The sequence below is a fragment of the Lissotriton helveticus genome, chromosome 8 (genome assembly GCF_964261635.1).
Source record: "Lissotriton helveticus chromosome 8, aLisHel1.1, whole genome shotgun sequence".
NCBI classification, from domain to species: Eukaryota; Metazoa; Chordata; class Amphibia; order Caudata; family Salamandridae; genus Lissotriton; species Lissotriton helveticus.
This window is the reverse complement of record NC_136069.1, coordinates 491,728,222-491,750,025: the sequence shown is the minus strand read 5'-3', so window position 1 is coordinate 491,750,025 and position 21,804 is coordinate 491,728,222. Positions and strand designations below refer to the sequence as shown.

The following is a 21,804-nucleotide window of genomic DNA, read 5'->3' as shown; positions in this document are numbered from 1 at the left end:
TACATGTTTCCAGGAGAAGCAGAAAAACTACAAAAGAAGTGTCAAAACAAATTGTATCATGCAGGCAATAGCACACATGATAAGGAGCTGGCATCTAGTTAGCACTGAAATAACCCTTTGATGTAAAAACTGCAGTAAGAGATATAGAGGAAAGATGTATCTTTCTAAACAGAGAATGGAAAGGAAGAGAACTGAAAATAGTAGGCATTTGCACCTCTAACATGGTTGACCAGAGTTTTTAAGTGGAAGTAGGCATGTCGCTCCCCATCCCACATTGCATGCACTATGTTATATATGGGGGACTTTAATTATGTGATACTGGATCGGAGACCTCCAAATCTGACATATTGTATTGTATTGTAATTGCATTAATATAGAGCTTACTACCCCTGATGAATTGTTGAAAACTTTTTCAGCGAGTAGCACGCTACTGCGAAACCCATGAACGATTAGCAGTGAATTAGTATAGTGAAATATAGAAGTAATTTGACCGGTCGATAGGTTAGTCTGTTATTTTGATTGAGAAGGATAGTGAAGGTATAGAAGAGGAAAAGGTTTGCATTTATATAGCGCTTGCTACCCCTGATGAGGTGTTGAAGTGCTTTTCAGTGAGCAGCATGCTACTCCAGAACCCAAACAGGATTCGTGGGGAATAAGCATGGGGACATATAAAATTTATTTGAGGGGTTGACATGTTAGGAGCGGACAGCTGTTTGCTCCTGCGCCTTCTGCCCACTCCAACTGGGACCAGACTGCCTGCAACCAACGTAACCTTTCTCTGCCGTTTTTTTTTCTAAATTTTTCCCTCTTGTGCCACTGTTATTGTGCCCATCTGTGTCTTGCTTTAATTCCACCACTGTTTTCATTTTCTCGTGCCTGCCTGTTCCTTCGCCTTTCAACGCTGCTGCCCCTGCGGCCCCTGACCCCCAGAATTCTACCCCAAAATTCCCCCCCAGAATTCCCCCACTCCCCGCTTCTTCTCCCTCCCACCTCCCCTAATTAATGGCGGCCACAGTGCGGTCGCGCAGTGGACGAGCGCAGCGGGCGCACCAAAGGCTCACCAAAGGTAATCCCATCTGCACTCATCAGTGACCCAACCGCTGCCAGCGCCAGGAACCCTGGACCTCCCACTGTGACACCACCACCCTCCTCGCACTCAATTTTGGAAAACTTAGAGAATGCCAACAGGCCTCGCTGAACACGACCCACGTCCAGTTCTCCTGCCTCCACTGCCACCAGACCCTTACTGCCAACTGGCCTCTAAAGCCGCCGACGCCAGCACCAGCGACACCCTAAAATGTCAAGTCAAGTCAAGTCAAGTCAGAATTTATATAGCGCACTACATACCCATAGGGTCTCAAGGCGCTTGAGGAAGGGGGGGAGGTTTACTTATCGAATATCCATGTTTTAAGTTGTTTTCTGAAGGCTAGGTGGTTTTGAGTAAGGCGGAGGTGGATGGGAAGGGAATTCCAGGTCTTTGCCGCTAAGTAGGAGAAGGATCTTCCTCCCATGGTGGCTTTGTGGATGCGCGGAACAGCGGCGAGTGCTTGGTTGGACGAGCGCAGCTGGCGGGTGGGGGTGTAAAAGGAAAGGCGCGTGTTGAGACAATCAGGTCCAAGTTCGTATAGGGCTTTGTGTGCGTGGGTGAGGAGACGGAACGTTATTCTCTTGTTGACGGGGAGCCAGTGCAGATCTTTCAGGTGAGCGGAAATGTGGTCTGTGCGGGGGATGTCTAGTATGAGTCTGGCTGAAGCATTTTGGATGCGTTGGAGTTTTTTCTGTAGTTTCGCGGTGGAACCGGTGTAAAGGGTGTTTCCGTAGTCCAGACGGCTTGTAACCAGTGCGTGGGTGACCGTTTTTCTTGTTTCGGTGGGGATCCAGTGAAATGTTTTTTTTAGCATGCGTAGGATGTTGAAGCATGAAGATGAGACGGCGTTGACTTGTCTGGTCATCGAGAGTGAGGAGTCCAGGATGATGCCCAGGTTCCGTGCGTGGTCCGTCGGTATGGGGGCTTTTCCTAGGGCCGTTGGCCACCAAGAGTCGTCCCAGGCGGAAGGGGATGAGCCTAAGATGAGGACTTCCGTTTTGTCCGAGTTCAGTTTCAGACGGCTGTGCTTCATCCACTCGGCTACTTCTTTCATCCCTTCGTGTAGGTTGGTTTTGGCGGTGGTTGGGTCTTTGGTGAGTGAGAGGATCAGCTGGGTGTAGTCTGCATAGGAGATAATGTTGAGGTTGTGTTGACGTGCGATGGTTGCGAGGGGGCTCATGTAGACGTTGAAGAGGGTGGGGCTGAGTGATGATCCTTGCGGGACGCCGCAGATGACTTCGGTGGCCTCTGACTTAAAAGGGGGGAGGCGGACTCTCTGAGTTCTTCCAGCGAGGAACGAAATGATCCAGTCCAATGCTTTTCCTTGAATTCCGATGTTTCTGAGGCGTTATATCAGGGTGCTATGGCAGACTGTGTCGAAGGCTGTGGAGAGGTCAAGGAGGATAAGGGCGACTGTGTCTCCGTTGTCCAGTAGTGTTCGGATGTCGTCTGTTGCTGCGATGAGGGCGGTCTCGGTGCTGTGTTTGGCTCGGAAGCCAGACTGTGAGGAGTCGAGTGATTTGTTAGTTTTGAGGAAGGTGGCGAGCTGATTGTTAATGGCTTTCTCAATGACTTTGGCAGGGAATGGGAGGAGCGAGATGGGGTGGTAGTTTTTGAGTTCGGTGGGGTCAGCTGTGGGTTTCTTCAGAAGGGCGCTGAGTTCGGCGTGTTTCCAGCTATCTGGGAATGTGGTGGAGTTAAGGGAGAAGTTGATGACATCTCGGAGATGGGGTGCGATAATGGAGTCTGCTTTGTTGAAGATGTGATGGGGACATGGGTCTGTAGGGGATCCTGAGTGGATGGAGTTCATCAGGCGAATGGTCTCTTCTGTGGTGATTGGGTTCCATTCGAGAAGGATATTCGGAGGAGGTAACGGTTCGGAGGTGAGTGGGGTGGATTGGTTTACAGGTGTGTTGTCAAAGCTGTTATGGATGTCGGCGATTTTGTCATGAAAGAATGAGGCAAGGGAGTCACAGAGGACTTGAGAGGGGGTGATGTCGTTAGAGCTGGCGGTGGGGTTGGTGAATTCTTTGATGATGTTGAAAAGTTCCTTGCTGTTGTGGGCGTTGTTGTCTAGTCGGTCTTTGAGCGCTGATTTCTTGGCTGTCCGGATTAGTTGGTGGTGTTTGTGGGTGGCGTTTTTGAAGGCGGCTTGGGTGATAGTGTTTGGGTCTGTTTTCCAAGTTTTCTCAAGGGAACGACAGAGCTTCTTGGATTTCTTAAGGTTATCGTTGAACCAGGGGGCGTTCTTGCTACCTTGCTTGGTTTGATGTTTTTTCAAGGGTGCTAATTTGTCGGCCGTTTGGGTTAGCCATTGTGTGAGGTTGATGGCGGCTTGGTTAGGGTTCGTTGAATAGGCAGGGGTTTTTTGAAGAAGCGATGTTGAGATCTGGTCGATGGTGATTTTGTTCCAATTTCTTCGCAGAGTTGGTTGAAGGTGGTTGTGGGTCGAGGTCTTATTGTAAATAAAGTGGATGCAGCTGTGGTCCGTCCAGTGGAGGGGGGTGGTATGAGTGAAGGAGATATGCTTGCTGGAAGTGAAGATAGGGTCGAGTGTGTGTCCTGCATAGTGTGTGGGGGTGTTAACAAGTTGTTTGAGTCCGAGGTTGGCGAGATTGTCCAGAAGGGTGATGGTGTTACTGTCGTTGCTCTTTTCCAGATGGAAATTGAGGTCTCCCAGTAGAATGTATTCTTCTGAAGGGAGGGCGTGTGGGGTGATAAAGTCAGTGATGTCTTCGCTGAATTTTGTACGGGGTCCTGGTGGCCTGTAGAGGAGGGTGCCCCTAAGTGTTGTCTTGGGGTCGGTGTGGATCTGGAAGTGAAGGTGTTCGGCGATAGTGAGGTTGTCATCTGAGCTGGTTGAGACGCGGATGGTATTCTTGTGGACGATGGCGATGCCTCCTCCTGTTTGGATGGGGCGGTCCTTACGGATGATCTTGTAGCCGTCCGGGATGGCTATGGTGATGTCTTGAGCTGAAGAGGCATTCATCCAGGTTTCTGTTAGGAAGGCGATGTCCGGAGAAATGGTGTCGAGTAGATTCCAAAGGTCGATGGCGTGTTTGTGAACCGAGCGGGTGTTGAGAAGGATGCATTCTAGGTGGTTGGTTTTGGCTCTCTGTTTGGTGTTTGTGGATTTGTTATGGGACTTGACGCAGGTAAATTTGCAGGAGTGGCAGGTGAAGGGTCCATGGGTGTGTCCTGGTGCTGCTTGGGCGCAATTAGTGAGTCGGAAGGGGTTGAGTGCAAAGAGGGAGGAGGCGTCGTATGTAATGCGGGGAGGGTGGGTGAAGCGGGGACCAGGGGGTCTGGCGCTGGGCGCGGTCCAGGCGCGGACGGGCGTAGACGGGCTTACATTTGGCGCACCTTTGGCGCGGCCGCAGCGCGTGGACGCTGCGCGTAGGTCCATCTGTCCATAAATGGAGTGTGGGGGGGCGGAGCGTGGGAGGGTCAGCAGCTGGGAGGCGGTAGCGGGGAGGAGGGGCGGGCCAGGGAACACCTAAACATAATGGAGGGTCAAAGGGAGAGCAAGGCAGGGGCAGCAGATGCACCACGGCACCGGGGGCACAGACGAAGTCCCAGGAAGTAAATAAAGCCTCAGCAAGTGTCGCGCTGCAAAGTACAGCAGAGCGGGCTTGCAATTTCAGGTGAGGTAGTATGTTCAAAAAATCGCGCTACGATGCAGCTCAGTTATAATGTAAATACACAATGAGCACAAATGCACAGCCAAATGCACACTACAGAAGCGCGATGCCAGTTAAATATAATGAGGGTAAAAATAAGCAATCCAGTTAACGATACCACCAGCAAGCCAAAGCACGAGCAGGAGCTGGGATCAGGGAGCGTGGGAGGAGTGACCGTGCTGGAGCAGGTCCAGGCGATCACAGCACGTCACAGGAGCTAGGGAGCCCTCTATTCGTGGGTGGGAGGGTCAGCAGCTGGGAGGCGGTAGCGGGGAGGAGGGGCGGGCCAGGGAACACCTAAACAAAATGGAGGGTCAAAGGGAGAGCAAGGCAGGGGCAGCAGATGCACCACTGCACCGGGGGCACAGACGAAGTCCCAGGAAGTAAATAAAGCCTCAGCAAGTGTCGCGCTGCAAAGTACAGCAGAGCGGGCTTGCAATTTCAGGTGAGGTAGTATGTTCAAAAAATCGTGCTACGATGCAGCTCAGTTATAATGTAAATACACAATGAGCACAAATGCACAGCCAAATGCACACTACAGAAGCGCGATGCCAGTTAAATATAATGCGGGTAAAAATAAGCAATCCAGTTAACGATACCACCAGCAAGCCAAAGCACGAGCAGGAGCTGGGATCAGGGAGCGTGGGGGGAGCGACCGTGCTGGAGCAGGTCCAGGCGATCACCTGGATGCATGCTCCTCAATGTACGCTCCGTACACAAACACGCCATGTAAATCAAGAACCTACTCAACTCTCTCTCGCCCCATATTGCCTTCTTCACAGAGACCTGGACCAACTCATCCTCCGCCCCCGACATCAGCACTGCCATCCCAGACGGATACAAGATCCAGAGGAAAGAACACTCCAACCACCAAGGAGAGGGCCTCGCCATCACCCACAAGAGCACCCTCTGCCTCACAACCTCCAGCAAAACCTTCCACTCCGCAGAACACATGCACTTCCAGATCCAGACCACCCCCAAAGCCACACTCTAAGGAACCCTCATCTACAGACCCCCCCAGCTCCCGAACACCCTTCGCCACCACCATCACCGACTTCATTGCACCCCACGCCATCACTTCAACAAACTACATACTCATTAGAGACCAGAACTTCCACCTCGACAACCCCAGCGACTCCAACTCCACTATCCTTCATGACAACCTCGCCAGCATCGGACGTAAACAACTAGTCAACACACTGACCCACAGAGGACACACCCTCGACCCCATCTTCGCAGCAGGAAACAGCATCCAATTCAGCCACACAACGCAGCAGCCATGAACCGACCACCACTGCGTACACTTCGTCATCAACAAACCCAAGACACCAAAACCAGCCCCACGCCTACCACAAAGGAACTGGAGCAAGGTTACCAACGAGCAAATTAACTCTACCCTCACCTGAGACAACCACACCTGAGCACCCGGTGCAAAGGACGCAGCCAGAGAACTCCACACCTGGATCGCAGACTGCGGAGACAAGCGCGTCCCGCTATGCAACCCTGACAGACAACGCCCCAGGAAAGCCGCCTGGTTCACCACTGCTCTCCAAGAAGCCTGACACACCTGCAGATGCCTGGAGAAGAACTGGAGAAACAACAAGACAACCGAAAACCACACCAGCTACAAGGACGCCATGATGGACTTTCACAACCAGATCAAAGCCAGCAAGAGGAACTTCATCCACAACAAAAGCCTGGCCAACTCCACCAACTCCAAGGAACTTTTTAGTGTCATCCAGGAATTCACCAATCCACGCAGCGAAGCCACAGACATCACCCCATCCCAAGACCTCTGTGACAAGCTTGGAACCTATTTCCACCATAAGATCAAAAACCTCTACGACAACTTCTTCGACCACCCTCCAGGTGCCACAGACGGCCCCGCCCCCCAGAAACACCAGCCAACGCATCATCTCCAACTGGACACTGATCACGGCCAAAGACACCACCTCAACCATGAAAATCATCCTCCCGGGCCCCACCAACCCCTGCCCGCCTCACATCTACAGCCATCGCACCCGAACTACCATGCACCATCAATGCCACCTTCAAAACAGGCACCTTACCAGATGACTGGAAGCGTGCAGAAGTCAGACCTCTGCTCAAGAACCCCACAGCTGACCCCACAGACCTCAAGAACTATCGGCCCATCTCGCTCCTCCCCTTCGCAGCCAAAGTTACAGAGAAAACAGTCAACAGGAAACTGACGATTTATTGAAGAGAACGCCATCCTCCACCCGTCCCAACCGGATCCTGAAGCAACCACAGCACAGAGACTGCTCTCCTTGCCGCCACAGATGACATCCGCACCCTCCTGGACCAAGGCCACTCCGCATACCTTAACCTACTAGACCTATCAGCGGCCTTCGACATCATCTCCCACCACACACTAGTCGCCAGACTAGATGACGCAGGCATAGAAGGAACAGCCCTGGACTGGATCTGATCATTCCTCACCGGAAGAAACTAAAGATTAGACTCCCCCCTTCCTCTCCGTCCCCACGAAAATCACATGTGGCGTCCCACAAGGTTCATCCCTGAGCCCCACCCTCTTCAACTACATCTACATGTCCCCCTCTCAGTCATCGTCTGACAACATGGCCACAACATCGTATCCTGTGCCGACGACACCCAGCTCATCCTCTCCCTCACCAAAGTCCCCACCACTGCCAAACTCAAATTCCAGAAAGGAATGCAAGACATCGCAGTCTGGATGACCAACATCTGCCTGAAGCTCAATGCTGAGAAGACAGAAGTCCTCATCCTCTGTACGACCCCTTCTTCTTGGGACAACACCTGGTGGCCGACCACCCTTGGAAGCCCACCTACCCCATCAGACAACGCCAAAAACCTCGGCATCGCACTCTACTCATCACTCACCATGAACAGACAGGTCAACGCCGTCACCTCCAGCTGCTTCAACAGCCTCTGCATCCTCTGCAAGACCTTCAAGTGGATCCCCCTGAGTCAAGAAAGACAATCACCCACGCACTCATCATCAGCAGACTGGACTATAAAAAAGGCACTTTACGCCGACATCAACAAGTCCCTACTCCACAAACTCCAGCCAATACAGAACACCGACGCCAGACTCGTCCTCGGCATCCCCCAACATGAACACATCAGTCAACAACTACAAAGTCTCCATTGCCTCCCCATGGAGAAAAGAGTCACTTTCAATGTCTTCACTCACGCCTACAAATGCCTACACAGCAATGGACCCAAATACCTCAACGACAGAATCAACTTCCAGGTACCCAAAAGAAACCTCCAATCTTCCAACTTCGCACTGGCCGAAACCCCACGCATCCACAGAGTCAGAGCAGGCGTAAGATCCTTGTCTCACATTGCAGCCAAGAGCTGGAATGAGTTGCTAGCAGACATCAGACGTGCCCCCTCCCTGAACACCTTCAAGAAGACCCTTAAGACCTGGCTCTTCAGCTAAACAGATCTGCGGACCGCCCTCCCCCCCCCCCAGCGCATTGAGACCCTCACGGGTAAGTAGTGCGCTTACAATTCCATGATTGATTGATTGATTATTTGGATTGAAATGGCATAGTGAGGGATAGAAGAGGGAGGGGTCTAGACTTTTTTCTTTTTTTGTTGTTCATAGCAATAGGAGGGGGTTTGGGATGAGTAATGGGGAGGTGGAGTGGGAAGAGTGAGAAGGAAAGTTTCAGAAAGGTTTGTTTGGGAGATCTGAATAGTAAAAGAGGTATGAGAGGATGAAAAGAGGAGTAGAAGATGGAAGAGTCTAGAAAGGGTTATTTTGGGGATCATAGCAGTGGCATGGGTTTTGGGATGAATGAGACAGTGGAGATTGAGAATGTATTGATAGAGGTATAGGATGAGAAATAGAGTAGTGCATTGTAAAGAGTAGTAGAATGAGGTTTCAAGATTTGTCAGAGATGAGGTAAAGGATATATGAGAAGACATATAATGTGATAATGTGAGAAATACGGTAGTGCATTGGATATTATGAACTAGAAGCACAGAAATAAATATATAGACACACTCGCGCATGGAAGATATACATATATTTTCGTATATATATATATATATATATTTATACATATATATATATATATATATATATGTATAAGGCAGGTAATATATGTAGATTAAAGTTGCATTTAATAAAACTCCATCTTTCACGTGTTGTTGTACTGTCAATTAATGTATTTGTTTTTATTTTTTGTTATTGAATAGTGAAGCAATTGTAGATAAATAGTTATGATAAAAATGATTAATGATGAGATAACGTATACGACGTGCACTTAAGGTTGGCCGATAGACACAGCAGGGAATTGGCAGCTTCATTCAGACTGTGCAGTGTATTGGATGTATATTGAAGATTGTAAGCAATATATAAACTGAGCTGGATAACAGTTTGGGTTTACAGTTTTACGTAGATTCCGTAACACTTGAGTCACTATCAGAAGGTGGCCAATTACTGTTTCTCAATCTGCATCGAATCTGTTCCCCTGAAGAAAGGTTCCATGAACCCAAAATGCATTGGGGCTGGCAGAAGAAACAGGCTCACAGATTATGTCTGATGCATTCATCATTATTTGTTGAGAAAGCATTCATGTTTAATTTGAAGCAAATTGTCAATTAAGTGTATGTTAATTTGAATTCTCATTTAGTTGTTGAAAATTAGTTTATGATTGATTATGTACTAATTTTGGTTGAGCCTTTTGGGGTCATTACCTAGTGTGCTTCAAAACAGTGTGCAGTTTTCTGCACACTCAGCTCAGCAAGCATCTTCTTTAGGGAAAATGGCAGATCCCTTTAACCCGTTCGGTGCTTGCGTCGGCCAATGGCCGACGCAAGCACTACCTCCCTGGTGCTGCGCACGTCCGTTGCCCGTCACAGCCACACCCACTCTTTAATTCTCTCGCACTGCGGGAGAATTAGCACCACGGTTAAGGGGTTAATGAAGCAGTACACACTGAATCATTGCAAAGGCAGAGTGCATAAAGTAGAAATGTATTAAATAGGGTGTACAGGTTGATACCATTCATTAGAATAATTCATTAATTCTGCCCAAATTCATCAACCGGCACCCACAGAATCATGTAACTTAAGGACATTGTAGATATCGCAATTAATCAAGCAGATACCAAAGTTTACTCAGCAGAAGAAGCTGAATCGATTTATGCTTTAATACAGGATGTGAGAACCTTTAGTGCTACACCTGGAACACTTCAGTAAATGTTAAAACAATTGGAGTATGTTATGCGGAAAGAGGTCAACCAAAGACTGCATGCCATGACGATCATCTAATATCACAAGGTTAAGCAAGTCCCGAGGGGCCTCAGTATTTCCCTCAAACCAATGCTGTTTAAATTCAATAAATCTTTCATGACAAAGTGGTACGCCATCCTCAACAAGTATTCCTTGGATTGAATCTTGCTTATCACTGAGGAACTGTTGAGATTTCTTGAGGAGCTATCCACCGAAATACTGGATCGTAAAACTGAAGTAGAAAAACGTATGGAGTCGGATGATTGGATCAAGACATTAAATGACATTAATGCGAGATTGATTGCTCATTTAAAGGAGGTCTACGGACGTAAACTAATAAAGTTTAAGAGAGATACGATAGACTACAAGCTAGACTAATTCTATTTATGGGCGGAGGCTTATGCCCAGAAGAGGGTATTTCGTAAACCAGGAACATCGTCTTTGGAGGAGAGTGTAGTCGCGGATCAGGAGGAGTATTTTCAAGGGCTCCAGTAACATCAGCAAGTACGAGCATGGTAATACTCACGGAAGGAGAAACACCAACCATATCACCTAAGGATGCTTTTTTATCCCAGAGTCAAACCTCCAATCATCCACCCGAACACAGAGAATTAACAAAAGTAAGCGAGTTAGGAGGGGGACAAGAATGGTAGAGTCGTCAAGGACTCTAAGGAATCTCAAGAAAATCTAGTAATGAACATCTCACACAAGGAGTTAAGCACCTTGGAAATGGCTGTATTGAACAAAGGCATATCATTTGTTCCAAAATATGTATCCAACGCCTTAGAAACTGAAGTGGCGCTCTTTAAGTTTATGATAAAGTTGAGACTGCGTTGGTTTTTTCACACCATAGCTTCTTCTGTGCAACCAGCATCTGAAAATACCCCTGAAAGATTTAAAACTAAGAGTGTCTTTATGACACCTTTTTCACATAAGACACTAGACACTTTTGAGATAAAATTCATATATCAAATACATCAAAATACCATAAACTTCTTGTATATTCAAATTACCAATACAATTACGGGTTTACAAACATCTGTTTACAAAAAACCAACAGACAGAAATAGTCCATTGCATTTTTTAAGCTTTCACCCTCCATCATTGAAGAAGCATTTACCTGTGCCTCAGTTTATCAGAATAAAAAGAATCTCATCGAATCCACAATAGGTGAAGGAAATGATTGAGGAGCAATATGCGATCTATATGCAGCAAGGATATCCATGAGAGGTATTGGAAATTGCCGAAAGTCGAGTGTCACTCAAATCTCGGGGAGATTTACTCAAACTGACATCATAGCCCAAAAGTAAAATAGGGGTCTTTGTATTAACATTTTCTCATCAGGCAGCAAGAATCAAAAGTATTATTTCAAAAGGATGGGAAGTTCAGGAATAAGAGTTTGATTTCAACACAGCATTAATGTCAAAACCTCTATTTGCGCATACACCATCTAAAAACTTTACAGAAATCCTAAAGAAACCAACAACGCAGCAGGAATCTTAGATGCATACTGGCATGACATTTTTTCGGAATTGTAGCAATTGCGGGAATGTTATCCTTGGAAACACATTCTTACATCCACATACAGGCAGGCAGATAACATAGAAGCCCTCCTCGGACTGCAATACAGAAGCAGTAATTTATGCAGTTAAATGTCCGTGCGGACTCACGTATGTGGGACGTAATTCACGCAAAATCAAAACAAGGATTACAGAGCACAAAAGCATGATTAGGACACAAAAGAAGAATTCATGTTGAGCAGCTCATTGGCTTGAGGCATCACACTACATTCCACAACTACGCTTCACAGTGTTAGAGAATATAATCACACGGACAGGTAAGGATACACAAAAACAACTGGGGCACAAGGAAATGTTCTGGATCAAGTATTTGGATACCTTGATTCCCAAGGGACTAAATGACACATGTGAAATGATTTGTTTTCTTTAGAATTTAGGTCCCGTATGAACCTGCAGTTGGAGATATGCATGTCACATGTAATTTTTGTAATACCATTGCATGCCCACATCGTTTCAACCCGCTTGATATATGCCTTTCATTCAACATTCGCCAATTGAGTCAATATGCATGGGTTATCATATTTATTTGTATTTTGATTTTCACATTTAGGTATTTTTTATGATGTTGGTTAGGGTAATGAGTTTGATTGGTGCCTCATACATTGAAAGCTTGATGACAAGATAGCGTATACGACGTTCATGGAAGTTTGGCGGATAGACACAGCAGTGAACTAGCAGCTTCATTCAGACGGTGCAGCACATTGGATGTACATTGAAGCTTGTAACAAGATAGAAAAGGAGCGGTATAACAGTTTGGGTTTACAGTTTTTTGTAGATTCCGTAACACTTGAGTCACCATCAGAAGGTGGCCAATTACTGTTTCTCGGTCTGCATCGAATCTGTCACCCTGAAGAAGGGTTCCACAAACCTGAAATGCATTGGGGCTGGCATAAGAAACAGGTTCACAGAATATGTTTGATGTATTCATCATTGTTTGTTGAGAAAACATTCATGTTAATTTGAAGAGAATTATCAATTAATTGTCAACTCTACTTTATGAAATCTTGCATTGAAAAATATATGAGTAGGTTAATTTGACTTCTCGTTGAGTTGTTGAAAATTGGTTTATTATTGATTATGTACTAATTTTGGTTGAACCTTTTGGGGTCATTGCGTAGTGTGTTTCAACACGGTGCCCAGTTTTCTGTGCACTCAGCTCAGCAAGCATTTTCTTTCGGGAAAGTAGCAGATCCCATTATTGAAGCAGCACACACTGAATCATTGCAATTGCAGAGTACACATAGTAGAAATGTATTAACTAGGGAGTGCAGTTTTATACCATTCATTTGAGTAAAGAGAAGGAAAACATTTTTTCCTCCTTGTTATTTCCTCTTTCTAGGTGTACATACAGAGACGAAAATGCCTCAAGGAATTGTTTTTGCACATGGTATCCCAAGTAAGTAAACAGTGAAAGTACATACATTACAACAATCTCCAGATTGTAGTAAGGCTGTCCACCCTTTAAGAGGAACTGACATATTCATTAAGCCAGTGGATAAGAGTGTGGGTATATTCATTCAGAATACTTTCGACTATAAAGAGGAAATTCATACCCAAATGTCTGATACCCATTGCTACAGCAAGATTTGATACAATCCACAAAAGAAATTGAAACATTGATTTAAGGTCACAAAAAACAAGGTCTAGTCATGGGTTTTTGAGGTAAAATGAACATGCTTTTCTAAACACCATCCAAGAATTCCAGGCTTCTGGACATTGCCCAAAATACTCACCAATTTAAAAATTCACCAGGCAGGCCAATAACCTCTGACTGTAGTTCCATTATGGAGGCTCTCTGTCAATATGTTGTTTTTTTGATCGAGCAGCCAATAGCTAAAACAAGGGGATCCGCAATTAATATTATTTGAACATTATCTTTGATGATGAATTAAATATACTAGTGATGATGGACAAAACAGACGAGTAATACATCTGGTTTGTTTACCCTACAGGTTTAGACTTATGAATTTCTCACAAAGGAACCAATGATTTTATATATATGAGCCTAGGTTTCGAAGATACTCGGTGGCCCGCAGTATTTTAAGGGAAGCGGTTGGAACAGTTGTTGCACATTACTGTCGTACTCTGGACGGGTTTCTCTTCACAGCACTGGCAAGCATAACGCTCTGCATAAAAGAAAAGACCTGGTATAAGGCTATTAACTCATCTTTGTTAATTTCTTAGCTTTTAGACATGGCCTTCTGATGTGGAGCTACTCTCCACATGTCATCTTCTCTCTGGTTCCCTCAATGTAGTGAGAGGGATAACTAGTACTTCCTGTCTTAACCCAGGACGTTCCTGGCATCTCACTTCTGTCTGGACCAACTAATCCACTGACATACTTATATAACAATGTCCTTTCATGGAGGACATGACATCTCCACCCCACTTACAAATACATTCAGTCAGTCAATCTCTTCAGTGCAAACTTTGGGCTCTGTAGTTAGTTTCTTTGCTCCGCAAATGTTGAGAGTGGTTCTGCGGATGTTGAGAGTGATCTCCGTTGTGGGGAGTGCTTGTTACTGAGGTGAGCATCCTTTGGCTCCTTGATTTATTTTGAAGGTTTTATATAGCGCGAACAAGACCCTTGTGGGTATCAGAGCGCTTTAAAAGTGAGGTAATAAAACAAAAGAGACAATGTTCTTAAGAAACATAGTATTTTGAAATAATATCTTATGTTCCAGCTGGTTGTTCTAAGAGTCTGATTCAATGTTCAAGTGAATTTCGTCATGAGAAGAGATTTGACTTCTTTTTTGAAGGAGGCCGTTGTGGGCATTCCAAATCCTTGGAGCAATACCAGAGAAGGTGCTGTTATATGTTTTCTTCTTGTCAAATCTTTGAGGGTTTAGAAGAAGGTTATTGGTTTGTTAGCTCTGCTGACCTACTTATATAACAATGTCCTTTCTTGGGAGTCATGACAGCTCCCCCCAATTACAAAGAAATTCAGTCAATCTCTTCAGTGCATCCCTTGGGCTCTGTAGTTGGTTTCTTTGCTCTGCGAATGTTGAGAGGGGTTCTGCTGATGTTGTGGGTGATGCCTGTTGCAGGGAGTGTTTGTTGGTGAGGTAAGCATCCTTTGGGCTCCATAATTGGTGTGTTAGCTCTGTGGATGTTGAGTGGGGTTTCTGTTGAGAAAGGTGTTTGTTGGTTCGATGCTTCACGAGAACAAGGGTTGGGTCTGGGACCCATTTACTTGTTTTGTTTGCCTCCCCCACTCCAATTGAGTTTGGGAATGCTGAAGTCTTTGAACATCCAGGCATCTGCATGTTCCTTTCTCATCACCCTTTCCTTGAGAATGACATGTCTCTGTCAACATGTTTCTGCCTTTCTTACAGAGTGATGAGACAGCATTTTCCCAACATTTCTGAGTAATGTCCCATACGTTTGTTCTTATTCTGCAAGCTCTTTGAGTCAGCTGAGCTGTCCCCATCAGAGGTGAGGTATAATATTCATGTCTTAATGTGAATATAATGGACATGACATGTTGCGTTGTAGGGTAAGTGATTGTTCTGAGTCATCGGCATCTGATGTTTTGCTCTGAACAGAGAGAACGTTTCCTGATTCTGCTGTGCATGTGGGTGATTGACGGCATGGGCGTTTTCTCGATCTTGATGTGCCAGATGATTCTGTTGACCTGAGTATTTGTGCTGACATGCTTCCTGAATCAGATTAATCTTCTGCTGATTTCCTTTGAGGATGTTCTTTTGGGTGTGGTCTGACTCATGAATCTCTTGAGCTGATGGACTGTGATGAACTGCTCCTTGAGTCAGAGCTATCTTTGGGACGTTTCTTTGGGTACATCTCTCGAAGTGTCTTATGTGCTCTTGCAACTGGGGGATAATTTTATAGGTGAGTGTTTATTTCTTTTGTTTGGCCCCAGTGCATTTTGTCTCTGCTCCTCTCATATGGTATTAACTGTCTCCTCTGAGTTTTCTCTTTATTGTCATGGGTGTCTTGAGTGCATTTTCATACCGGTGTCAGGAGTCAGGAGTCTGAGTGAATTGCCCAGTCTTATGTAATTTGTTTCTTCTTCTTGCTTGTTAGGCACACTGTCGTCTGTGCCATGTGTGTGATATGTCCCACTGTTTGATACTTCTTTGGAAAAGTCTAAGCAGCTCGATGGACAGTGGTTTGCTCGGGTGTGTTTGTATACCGGTTTCCAGAGTCGGTGTGAATTGCCCAATCTTCTGTAGTTTGTTTTTTCTTCTTGCTTGTTGGGCATGCTGTCGTCTTTTCCATTTTTGTGATCTGTCCCACGGCTTGATGCTTCTTCAAAATACTCTGGAAAGTTTGATGAATGACTCCTTGAAGTTATTTCAGTTTGCCTGTCACAATCCCAGATTGTACTGGCCGTTTGTTCGCCATCCTCCACTGCTGATTGTATTGTTGAATCTGAGTATTTCATGTCACTTTGTCTATTGTGATATCTTGTCTCTGGTCTGCCTTTGCCTTCACTCTTTCTGGCTCTTTTGGTCTCTTGTTCTTTACTCACTGACATGAGAAACATCTAATTTCTCTTGTCTTCCTTTCTTGCATTGAGGTTCAATTATCTTGCTTTGGCCTGCTCTCCAGCTTCGGCCCTCTTGATGATTTCTTTAGTGAGAGTTGTGTTTGAAGGATCTTGTGCTTTGTGTCAGGCATTGAACAGCCCTCAATTACCCTGAGTCGAAATGCCTCCTGTGAATGTATTGAAATTGCAGTATTGTACCAGACTTTGTAACCTTGTAATGACTGTTGCAAGAAATTCATCCTGTGACTCCAGCCACCGGTTCCATTTGGGACCCAAACTCTGGGTGCCGGTCTGTGTCACTGGGGGTGGCACTTCAATGCAGGGGTTAGCTTTCTGTGTTTCTTTTCCCACCAACATGATGATGGAATATGGTAGTATGATAATGCTACAGGACGGCTCACTATACTTTATGTATTATTTGTTGGCCCTCTTTTGTAGAGATCTTGCGTATAGTTGTTTTTCTTTTGATTTTTGGAAAGCTCTCTCAAAGGTGACCGTCATAATCTTTCTGGCAGCTTCAAATTTTTCTTTTAGAGCTGTTCCAGCTTTGATGCCCCCCAGCTATGTGTATTCCTTTTAAATGCCAACCTGGCTTAGTGTCTGCCCTTGGTATGGATGTCTTAGTAGGTTTCAGTGAGTTAGGCTTGGATTGACTGATTCCAATTTGGCTGCCTCATTGATTTTAGTCGATTTGTCTCAGGGAACCTGACTTCAAGATGGCCACCCCATAGACTTCAATGGCCTGTCCCTGGCCAGTTGTCCTGTTCTGGATTGGTTTCTCTTCACAGCGCTGGCAAGCATAACACTCTGCATAAAAGACAGCACCTGGTATAATGCTATCAACTCATCTTTATTATTTCTCAGCTTTTATACATGGCCTACTGATGTGAAGCTTCTCTCCACACTTCCTCTTCGCTCTGCTTCCCTCAATGTAGTGAGAGGGAAAACTAGCACTTCCTGTCTCCACCCAGGAAGTTCCTGGCATCACACTTATGTCTGGACCAGCTAGACCACTGACCTACTTATATAACAATGTCCTTTCCTGGAGGACATGACATCTACTATTCTAAACATTCATTCACATTAATTTATTAGCAAAATATTAATGTAGACCTGTAGCAGAGCAGCCTTGTTGGTGACGGTTAAAATGCAGTATTGGATTGGAGAAAGGAAATGTGAGAGATTGAGATGTCCCTGAAGCCGCTTCAGAACATGTTTTTCTTTAATCATTTAATTCACAGAAATATCCTTGAAAGATAGTAATTTACCAAGATGTAAGGGTCAAGGAATGTTGTAGAGATGACTGTCCTTTCTCTCCAACAGGACTGAAGCATGTATAGACTGCAGTGTTTCTTCTCCAGAGGGGACATGTCCTAGAAGTTCAGATTGGCCTTTCTTACAAGAGCAACGGACAGGGTGATTTAAATGTTATTTGGCTCTGCCTGTAATGGCACTTGCACTGAAAACAATGGAATGGAATAGACCCAGAGCAATTAGCCGAGGTTCAGGCTGATTCAAGCATTACGACTCATCATCTTTTGCTATCGAAATGACTCATACAATGTGGTGTGTATATGCTCAGAGACGAGTCCTTATCTTACCATGCTATATTGATTGAATTTGCACTACACTTTTGAGGCCCAACAAGGGCAAAACATGTTCGCAACTTGGTCTGGATTGTCCTTTCCACTATTGTCCAACATTGATTTATGTGTGGTCAGTCTGTGTTTGTAGTGCTGTAGCAAGTATAAAGTGATGGAACAGAATTAACCCACTGGTATTACCAGTGTTTAAGCTTGAATAGTGCATTTCTATTGCTAACTTCTTTCAGGCGTTTCTTCTTTATTATTCCTGCATTAGAGAATGTAAAGGAGGCTAGAAAGAAGCAGTGGGATCCCTGATGATCCCAGCGGTTTAACATCCAAGCCCATGTCTGGATTTGAGAGTAAAAACAAGATCACTGATAACCTCATATGAAACTTCTTGTGGTTCCACTGAGTGAAAGGTCTTGGCCCAGATGATGTTTGGGTTGATGTGACCAACTGGCAGGATTAGTGACGAGAGCTCAGAAACAAGGTGCCTTGCTTATCCGGCAAAGCACATTTTGCATTTGTGGCAACTTATGAATAAAACATTATAGTCCAATACAGTATTGAGGTCATATGAGATGTAATGTGTTAACAAAGGATATTATGATGTGGCAAAATGTGTTTAACTAATTTATGTCCTTAGTATTTTTTGTGCTTGTGATGTTTTTTGACCAAAGGGATGGCAACTTTATGCACAGAATAACAGCGATTGCCTTGTTTTTGTATGATCTAGCTTTCATCGTCCCATTGTTCTGCCTCACTTTTAATGGCAAAGGTGCATACTGAAAATGACATGCACTTTTTTTGATGCGATGTTATCCTACCAGGTAAGATGAGATGCGGTAAGACGAGAGGGGATGTGGCCTAACAGCCTGAGCTGCTCACTTTGGACCGGGTGAACGAGGTTCGAGTCCCTGATTGGGCTCAACCTTCTTTTATTTTGAGCAAAGCACTTACTTTACCCGTATCATAAAAACAAATTTGACGGGTTATACAGTAATTTTCGCTCATGTAAAGTGCTTGGATGCCTTTGGACCAAGTTTGTGGTGTATAAAACTGCAAAAAAAGAAATGAATCGTGGGTAGGATTCAAGAATAATGGGAGCATAATCAAAAGGTCTTATGAGAGTGGAGAGAAATTAGTTACAGAAATGATCCAATCAGAAAAGAGGGCTAACATGTTTTGAAAATGGCACAGGGTTGCTTCATTCATGCGACTGTTACAGTAGATAGAATGTGCAGAAACACACTTGCTCAACAATTTGATCAGAACTGCAGAGCCACAAAGAAAGAAACACCATAACTGCGGGTTTCTTTGATACAGCGGTGAAACCTGCTGTTTGAGCTTCAAAGGCCAGAATCTCACATATTTTACCAAAATAATGAGCTCGACCAAACCACTTCAGTCATAGATTTTTAATATCAGTTGCGAGCGTTAGTCATCACTGTATAACATGAAGCACTGCAAAACTATGATGCCTAATTTCCAAGGCATGTCTAAGAAAATATCTATCAGTAGGAAAATACAGAAAGCTATGACATAAGATCATTTTAGCAACATAACAACCTTTCGTGCTTTCGGTTGAAATGCCAACTGGCAAATATGGGTCAAATGAATGATTCTTCCCTTATGTTTAGGAGTGTTTAAGAAAAGGGAGCTTCTACCATTATGAATTTAAATATTTTGCCACCAAACAATCATAGCAAAAACATTAATGACCAACATATCAGCAGGCAAGCCTATAAAGGAGTGGCTAGGTTTACTATACTTATCTCCACATGCATGTACTCTGACAATGTACATACCTTCAAGGTACACAGATGTGAAGTTAAGAATGTTATGTCTACACTTACCTGTACATATTTACCTCATAAATATTTTGTTTGTTGATATTTTTGCTACAATATTTCTATTTAAAACGGGATATTCTGACAACAGTAGGCGCAAGAAGAACTTTACAGAATGAGGCAGCCACCCTAGAATTTCACTTCAGTGCCCCACATTGGGAATGATCCCTACCAGAGTGAAAAGATCACACCTAGACAGGAGGGAGTGTTATCGACGTCTGCTTAGCATAAGAGGGTGTCAACAGTTAGTTGTGTGAGTGTGAGTAGTGTGGCTCACTGGTTAGAGGCGGCAGACCCGAGAGCAGAGGACGGCCCGGGACCAGGGTTCGATTCCCGACGCGGCAGGTTTCTGGACCAGGGTCAGCGGACTTGATAATTCTCTCGCCTCGGTGCCCACTCTGATCAGCGATCACACTCGGCAACTCTGGGCACTAGCTTGCCTCATCTTCACTAACGGCCCCACCAGACCGCCGGGGATGCCTGGTCTCACCCTGGAGATACCCATTAAGGGACCATCTCTCAGGGAAGCCAGGAAGGGTTTCGCAGCGGTCGAAGCGCGGAGGTACCCCTTCGGGAGTGAGTCCAGCGCTATATAAATTAATTAATTTGCTGAAACCGTTCCCTGAGGTGTTTTTGTGTTGATTACTCTTACGTTGAAAAAAGAAATCACTGAAACCTAAACTCCTGGCTTTGGAATGATAATGTAAACTAAAAGAATAGAATATTGTGTGTGCAGGAGAGTGATGAGAATTAGTACTCAGGATGCAGGGGACAACTTTTGGGAAATAACAGCAATTTGAATGGGGTCAAGGATGAATCCTGGAGGAATGGTAAGGTAGGTGTCACCAACATGAGGAGAAAAGTTAATGATTGTCCTTTTTCAATGGTAGGATTTATGTAGGCGCATCACTAAGCAAAATAGTCTGTTGCTTAATCACATCAGATAGCAAGTTCCTCTCCATGTATGTATTTTAGTAACAATTCCATTAAAAAAAGGAAACATCTGTGGATTTACGCAGAGCTATTCATCAATTTCATTTCAACACTTACATGAGTATTAACAACTACCCACAACTACAAGAGTATTATGCAACTTATGATGTTTAGATCTACGTAAAAGTTAACTTAAGCAGGCAGAAAAGTTGTATCATACGTGACGTGATATCCATCACTGTAGACATAGAGTTTATGGTCCGAGGGGCTGTAGTTGATGCTCTGTATTGTTTCTAAAGTTTTATCAATGATGATGCTAAGTGTCCCCTCTTTCCCTGTTTTTGTGTCAAAGAAGTAAAACAGTTCTTCCTTTCTTGTGTTGATAGGGCGGACAGCATAGAGGACTCCACACACAATGAATGCATTAGTGACTGAGGGCTTGTACTGCTTGGTTTGCCAGGTCTTTTCCACAGTCAGTGTAATTTCATTCAGCTTACTGATCACAATATTCCCTGTGCTCGCTTCTGTTGAGTAAATGACCCACAACCCACTCTCATCAACTGCGAAATCTATGTCTTGCCATGCAACTCCAGCATAGGAGAAGCGGTTGTTAAACACAGCTCCTGGAAGGATTTTCCTTAAAACCAGTTTGTTGATGGTGACGTCAACTTTGCACATGTCAGGTGAGTCATGACAATTAAAGTACAGGAAGTCCTCATACACTGCACTTCCACTGCCTTGTCCATACGTCAGTCTGTACTCCCCATAGTTTTTGTACAGCAGCAGATCATCGTGGGAAGTGAAGATTCTGTAATATTCAAGGTATCTTCCATCTGTATTGAGTGGGGCCGTCCAGTAGAGCTGCTTCTGGGGATTCCGTAAAGAGTACCCCTTACCCCACCCACCGAATCTGTAGGAAAAACCTCTCCAGTTCAGTTGTATTACATAAGGTTTGCTGATGTTAGAAATAACTCCATGGTCACAGCTTCCTGCAACACAAAGAAGAAAGAAAAGGTTGGTACCAATTTATAGTCAAAGTGGTTGTATGTATTTATACCTTGCCTCCCCTCATAATTATCCAGAATTATCCCAATACTAATCATAGAAAATTATCCAACTTAACATAAAACAATAAAAAATATATTTAAAATATGTAAAAAGAGGTTGGCACACATTAATTGAATCAGGTAAATAAAGCAATTTGATAGCATTGGTTATTTACATACTTTATGCTTTATAAACATCACATTTAGCAGGTGTTTCCTTGATATATCCAATAGTGTGCAAATAAAAAGTAAATGTGTGACATCCTGCATGTTATACTTATA

The 21,804-nt window shown here is 44.6% G+C and overlaps 1 protein-coding gene across 1 annotated transcript in view; it reads right to left on the bottom strand.

The window, feature by feature from the left end:
- Positions 1-19,096: 19,096 nt before the first annotated feature.
- Positions 19,097-21,804, bottom strand: part of LOC144772817 (olfactomedin-4-like) — a 220,060-nt gene continuing 217,352 nt past the window's right edge. The window contains exon 7 of the mRNA XM_078657405.1: positions 19,097-21,465. Coding sequence (XP_078513531.1) covers positions 20,669-21,465 — 797 coding nt within the window. The 3' untranslated portion in view covers positions 19,097-20,668. The remainder of the gene's footprint in view (positions 21,466-21,804) is intronic.